Raw genomic sequence first — 6,962 nt, forward strand, 5'->3', positions numbered from 1 at the left:
AGCCTCTGTGTTCTGGGAAAGCTGCACCTGGTTGTCCAAGAGGAACTTGGTAAAGGTGTTGATAGGATTGATGGCTTTGAGGGTTATAGCTGCATCTTTAGCCCACAACAGATTTGGGCCAAATACTACTGCCAGATTGGCATTGGTCATCTTGTTGATATCGCTGTTGGCAGAGACCTACATGTGAAGTAACGGGAGAAAAAGAGGAAGAAAAAATTTAAACACTCGGGGGAAAAAAACAGGAATTTGATTCAGTGCTTCTTAGCTCCTTACCATCTATTCAACTCTCAGGTTACACATAAAGACCAAAGTTGTCTTGCATATAAAATAGTGATATTTGGAGTTTAGAATACCTGCTGTTTAATAGACTACTGGTCTTTAGTTAAAAATTCTTCCCCGTTTACGGAATTAGTCATCTGCTAATTTCTTTTAGTGTGTTGCTTTCAATCTTTTCTGGAATAAAGTAACAAAAATCTAATTGGTAGATATTTATTTGTTCAATTTATAAGCCACTTCAACTGTCCAAGGACATGTGAGCAACTTGCAACAGAGACATTGCGAGTTATCTTATAAATTTGATTGATTTAAGATATGTATAAAGCTATCCACTTTTACAATGACTTTGGATGTGTAAAAACATACGATTATTATTATTATTTTTTAAAAAAAGATCTGAAAAACTGGCCCTTTCTCCAGGCCTTCGGTTAGAGTGGATTTGCAGGATTTATTGTCTTTTAATGGTTGCTTTTCTTTTGAAGTCTGCAGGCATTTTATTATTTTTTAAATTATATTGTATGACTGTTTTTACACATCCAAAGTCACTGTAAAAGTGGATAGGGAAGGAAACATCAAGAATAAAGAACTATTATCTTAAGATCAGTGTAGCGTCATAAAGTGTCTTGTGTCACACTTGAAGACCTTTCCTAAGTTGACAACATGACTGGGGCCATGCATATATTGGGCTTCTTTCCCACACAGCAGGTAAGACTACTGAAAAGATACATCTCTGAAGTCTCGCAAGGTGTCATAATTTTAACAATGGGACTTAGAATGTGCTTAGTCTGTTAGATCAAATAGGCCAGCCAGGTATAACTACTAAGACTGAAAATCAGGCTTGTCAGATGCTATATTTTTTCTATCCTGCTGTATGGAGTAGAGAGTTGGTCTCTGACAGAAGGCCACCTGAAGAGACTAGAAGCATTTGAAAGGTGGATTTACAGGCAGCTGTTACGTATAAACTGGGTTGACAAGATCAGAAATGAGGAGGTGATAAGCCTCCTGGGAAAGCCAAGGGAAATCATCAAAACAATTAAAAAACAAAAGTTAGAATATTTCGGTCATGTGATGCGACACCCAGAAAAATACGGCATACTCCATTTAATCCTCCAGGGAAAGATTGAAGGCAAACGAGGTCCAGGCAGAAGAAGAACATCGTGGCTTCAAAATCTAAGGGACTGGTTTGGACAAAACTCAGCAGCACTTTTTCGTGCGGCTGCTGATGAAGAAGAAGGAGGAGGAGGAGGAGGTATAACTAATTTAATTCAATCAGAATAGAGCTGGAAGGGACCTTGAAGGTCTTCGTCCAGCCCTCCGCTAGAGCCTAGAAGCAGGCAGCCTCATGGATAATCGGGATGAGCCTCAAAGAGCTTTAAAGATGACTAACACACATACACAAGCACATACAAATTTATATATAACTTTTGGCAATCTTGTTCACCTGCCGCAGAATAGGGATACAGGTTTCATATCTTGTCCCTTATACTCTTAGAGATGCTTTCTATCGCATGGATAACCCTGAGGAAAGGGGAGAGGAGATGCTGCATAGGAAATCATCAGATAAGAGGCACAGGCCAGGCACCCGTAATTGTTTAATGGTCAGAGTCTTAGGAAGGACCCACCCTAACGGCTCTAGCAGTAAAAGTGGCAGGTGGGAAGTTTGTACTTACGAGGTTCTGTTAATGTGACCTGACAATAAAGTAGACTTAGTTCATCTGGTCGTGTTTCCTGACTGGTTTCATTGGGAAAGCCAACATCAATCTTGCAAGTCTGAAAGTACAAATGTCTTGCCTACCGCTTTTAAATGCTAGGAAGGTGTGTCATTCCTAGGTTTCTTCTTCGACAAACAATTGAAGGCTCCTGTCTCTTTTGTCTGATGGTTTCTTAGGCAATATTTCCTTCCCCCGTTCCTCAAACATTATCTATGCATTGCATCACACTAACAAGGAATTAAATTCTGTAAGTATTAATTTGATTTACATTCCCTACATTCACTTTTAATTTTGTTTTTTTACCACACAACACATAATGAGGTGCACTTTGGCACAGTGGTTAAGGCATTAGGACAGGGGTGTCAAACTCAATTTCATTGAGGGCCACATCAGCATTGCGGTTGTCCTCGGGGGGCCGAGTAGGTGTGGCCAGGGTGGGTGCGGCCAACTGGGTGGGCGTGGGTGGAGTGTGGCCTACTGGGTGGGCATGGCCAGCTCTACATCGTTCGCGTCAAGGGTGCCTATGGGGGCCTGGGCAGGAGTGGGACAGATCTGAGGGTCTCTGGCAGAAGGGGGTGGGACCAGAGTAAGCGCCAAGGCATGGTCCACTGGAAGAGCCTGCCGAAACCCCTCCCCCGGAGCCCATCAAGCCGGATATGTGAAGTGGGCAAGGGCCATTTGCTGGCCACTTCCAGGCGATGCATTTCTTCATTCCTCACAAAGGGTGACACCTCCCCAGCATGCACCCAGGAGGTGGGACAGACGCGGCAGGGGCTTGTTCCTCGCTGTTTCCAGACAGCCTTGTGGAGCTAAGACTGAATGCGTTTCAGCATAGATGGCCACCACAAAATTGTACATTGGCTCCCGGCTGGCCGGGGCCGGGGCCAAGGCAGCAGGGGCCGTTCCCTCATTGTTTCCAGGATGGCTTCGCGGGCCACATGAAACCACGTCGCGGGCCGCATCCGGCCCCCGGGCCTTGTGTTTGACATGTCTGCATTAGGATATAAACTGGGAGACCACGAGTTCTATCCCACCCTAGGCAGCTTTGGACCAGTCACTCTCTCTCAGTCCTAGGAAGGAGACAATGGCAAACCACTTCTGAAAAAAAAAAATCTTGTCAAGAAAACTGCACGGATTTGTCCAGGCAGTCTCTGAGAATTAGATACAACTGAACAAAAGAAGAAAAAGAAACATAAATCGTGGCAAGAAAATGGATATATATGGTATATATAGTGATCAGATTTCAGCATGGATATAGACATTTTGTAATTACTGCTCAGCAATGAAGTGCTTTGGTGGAACCTGAGCCCGATCCTTTCACAAGTAGAATATTTGTCAATGACTGGGGAAAAGGGATCAGGATGGAGCGCTATAGAAGATTGGATACACAGAAAAATTTGGGTTCACCTATTTTAGCATTTTGTTTCCAAACAGTGACTAATAATAGCTTGTTTAACTTGTATTCTGCCCGCCTTTCCACAACTCTGGGCAGCTCACCATAAACAAATAAAAAAATTGTGATAAATTCAATCAAACATGAAAGATTAAGGATGACAAGAATGTGGAAGCAAAGGGCCTTACACTCCCTCACCAGAGTGAAGATCAATGTCTTCACAGGCCTTCTAACCAGTGTATCTCATATTCAAATTTAGGTTATTTCTAAACATACAGTTACACAAAATTAATGGAGGGTACCAGCCATATTATGACGATTAATAATAAGTGATAGGCACCCTCCATTAACTTTTCAAATTTGTTTTAAAATTACATAAGCTAACCATCATCACCACACCTTATGGCTGAGAATCTGAAAAGTATGTAATACACTAATCTCACCTGCCCAAGAAAGTTCATTAATAAACACAGAACTTGATAGTTTTCCTCTGGAAGAGTCTGAAGTGTTTTGCGAACAATATCTATACTCTTTTCTTCTTCCATACCTTAAAGGAAAAGAAAACAAGTGTGATAGGCACCAACATTCCCAATTCTAGTTAACATAGGGAGAGATTATCTTGCAGAGAAAAAATACTTGAAAAAAAAAAAAGTCTCCTAATCAATAGAAATTGAATTATATTGACTTGAAAAATAAGTCTTCTTTTCCTACTGTCAAAGAAAATCATAACTCTGGGTCAAGCATACTGAGAAAAGATTACTGATATGGGATTAGGACCATCTTGGTAACAACTCACTGTAGAAATTGACAACATCACTGTAGAGACCAAAGGTGAGCAGAGGCTCAGGCAGATCCCTCAAGAAGGTCTTGAGAATCACAGCTGGAAGATGCACATCCTCATATGTTGCAAAATCCACAGGCAATCCTGGGTAAGAGAGAATAAAGGGTTTCAGAGCAATAGCCAAAGCTTAACCTGCAATATGGCAGAAGTTCCACGTGCCAAGGGCAAATTTAAAGCCTATACAGAAGGGAAAGACAAATGGAAGGGACTACCTCGAGCAGATATTTACCCATGTTGTATTTCTGTTGAACCTCTCTTACTGTTTGTGTATTTGCAGATCGCCGGAAAATCCCCTGTGTGGTAAGAGCTGAAAGAGGCGGGAAGGGAAAGAGCTCAGAGTAATCATATTATTACAAACATGAGCAATAAACATTATGTAGCCCTAAAAATAATGTATCTATTATAGAATTGGACAATAAAGCAAGAAGATTGCAAGTTCTCCAAATGATTTAGAGAAATTTTGCCCATGATATTTACAAAGAAACAGTTTACAATACTGATATATATAGAATTCCACTGTTTTTCAATGTGAAGTTAGAAAAATACTAAGACATCTGAAAATATCTAAGCTGATCCAAGCAAAAAAAAAAATCCCTGTAGGGGATACCAGAGGGGGCAGAGCAGTTTGAACATGGATTCTCCTTGCTCTTACCATGCTGTTGTAGATAAGCAATGGTTTCTCTGATCACCAATGGGATAGGATTCCGGTCTGAGTTCTTCTCCCTCAGCCTGTTGGTAGAGGAGAAGCTTATATAATGTTTATCTTTCCTTTGCAAGATGCTACAAATAATTTTATACCAATCTTTCTAAAAGAATTGCTCACACGACACACATATTATTTGGGAGGGGTGGAGAAAAGACCCTGAAACTAGCTAATATCCAAGGTCTCTCTGGCCAAGATCTTGGTAGCTCAGCCTGGCAGAATAAAATTAATTACAGCAGTAATTGGATTGGAAACATTGATAATATTACCAGAGAAAGTGTGCAGGTATCACTAGTACATCAACTAAAATAAAGAGATGGAAATACTCACTGTTGGAGAGAAACTCCAAACTGCTGATTTGGCAGAGGCGGACGGGGTGGTGTTACTTTCTGAGGCACCTGGGTAGGTTTTTGTAGTGATCTCAGATACTCATCATACCTACAATGAAAAAAACATTGGTATGTATGAAATCTGTCCTACGCTAAAAATTCTTACTTAATTAATATCCATTGATGCACTACTTTATGAAAGAATGCCCTACAATATACCCTCTAGAACAACTAACTAACAGAAAGTTAGAAACCCTCTAATACAGACATGTCAAACTCGCGACGTCACGTGACATCGCGCGACGTATCGGAGCTTTTTTGCCATTGCCGGCAATGGGGTGGGCGCGGCTCCGGTATGATGAAACCGGCCCGTGGGCCGGCAGTTTGACACCCCTGCTCTAATACAACTGAGCAGAAAAGTAATTTGGAATGACCAGGTTAGATCTAAAGATGACACCTAAAACTATCTCTGCTTAAGAAAGTTAAGAGTAAGTTCTCAAATACAAGGTAAAGGAACAATAAGACAGTTGAATAACTGGGAGAAAGTATCCAACACAAAGGCTGTAAAAAGGAGGATTAAAAATGTCTCCCCATCTTTTGCTGGGAGACATCAAATGGTTTAAAGTACAGATAGTCCTCGACTTATGATCACAATTGAGCCCAAAATTTCCGTTGCTAAACAAGACAGTTGTTAAATAAGCTTTGACCCATTTTATGACTTTTCTTGCCACAATTGCTAAGTGAATCACTGCAGTTAAGTTTGTAACACTATGTTAAGTAAATCTGGCTTCCTCATTGACTTTGAAGGTTGCAAAAGGTGATCACATGACCCCGGGATACTGCAACTGTCATAAATACATGCCAGTTCTCAAACATCTTTGACCCATTTTATTACTTTTCTTGCCACAATTGCTAAGTGAATCACAGCAGTTAAGTTTGTAACACTATTGTTAAGTAAATCTGGCTTACTCGTTGACTTTGAAGGTTGCAAAAGGTGATCACATGACCCCGGGATACTGCAACTGTCATAAATACATGCCAGTTCTCAAGCATCTGAATTTTGATCATGTGATCATGGGGATGCTGCAACAGTTGTAAGTATGAAAAACATAAAAACATAAATCACTTTTTTCAATGCTATTGTAATTTCAAATGGTCACTAAATGGTTGCAAGTCAAGGACTGCCTGTGTCACGCCAAGTATGCAAAGAAATCAAACTCTGAAGGCCCTTTTCTTGACTCCCCTTCTTAATACATCATCCTCCATTTCAGAAGCTGGAAATAAGCAAGTCAAAATAAGCAATCTGTTCTCACTTTAGCACCTGGCTTGGGATTCCCAACTGTTCCAACTTCACATGCTCCTCAAGGTCACTCAGATAGTTTGCATAGAATATCTTTCTTCCAAACTTAAAGCTGCAAAACAATTGACAGCCCGGTACATGAAAAATAAGTATTATTACACTCAAGCATGAGCTGAACAGAAAAAATTGGCACTGAGAAAGATGCTCTTCTGCATTAATTAGAAGGATATACTATCCTATTGTCCTTACACCATTGGCAATTTATATATTATTAAAATTCTTCATCTTTAGATTTTAAAGTGGACTAAATCTGATCCTTTTCCAAATGTAGTGCCACAGTTATATATAAAAAAAACTTCAGTCTTTTGCAATAAATCATTTAGAGAGGATAATAAATCCTCAGTAATC

General features: G+C 40.4%; 1 protein-coding gene across 1 annotated transcript; it reads right to left on the reverse strand.

Annotated features, from left to right (window-relative positions):
* Positions 1–6: 6 nt before the first annotated feature.
* On the reverse strand, positions 7–6,666 carry LOC107301192 (rho GTPase-activating protein 1-like; the record flags this gene model as incomplete). The annotated part of the gene is made up of 7 exons (XM_015830451.1): positions 7–177; positions 3,825–3,928; positions 4,178–4,306; positions 4,452–4,529; positions 4,875–4,951; positions 5,256–5,363; positions 6,568–6,666. Coding segments are annotated over 7 exons (766 nt in total), but the record flags the coding sequence as incomplete, so codon positions are not given.
* Positions 6,667–6,962: the final 296 nt, after the last annotated feature.

This window comes from Protobothrops mucrosquamatus, unplaced genomic scaffold (assembly GCF_001527695.2).
Source record: "Protobothrops mucrosquamatus isolate PMUCROS unplaced genomic scaffold, P.Mucros_1.0 scaffold10552, whole genome shotgun sequence".
Taxonomy (NCBI): domain Eukaryota; kingdom Metazoa; phylum Chordata; class Lepidosauria; order Squamata; family Viperidae; genus Protobothrops; species Protobothrops mucrosquamatus.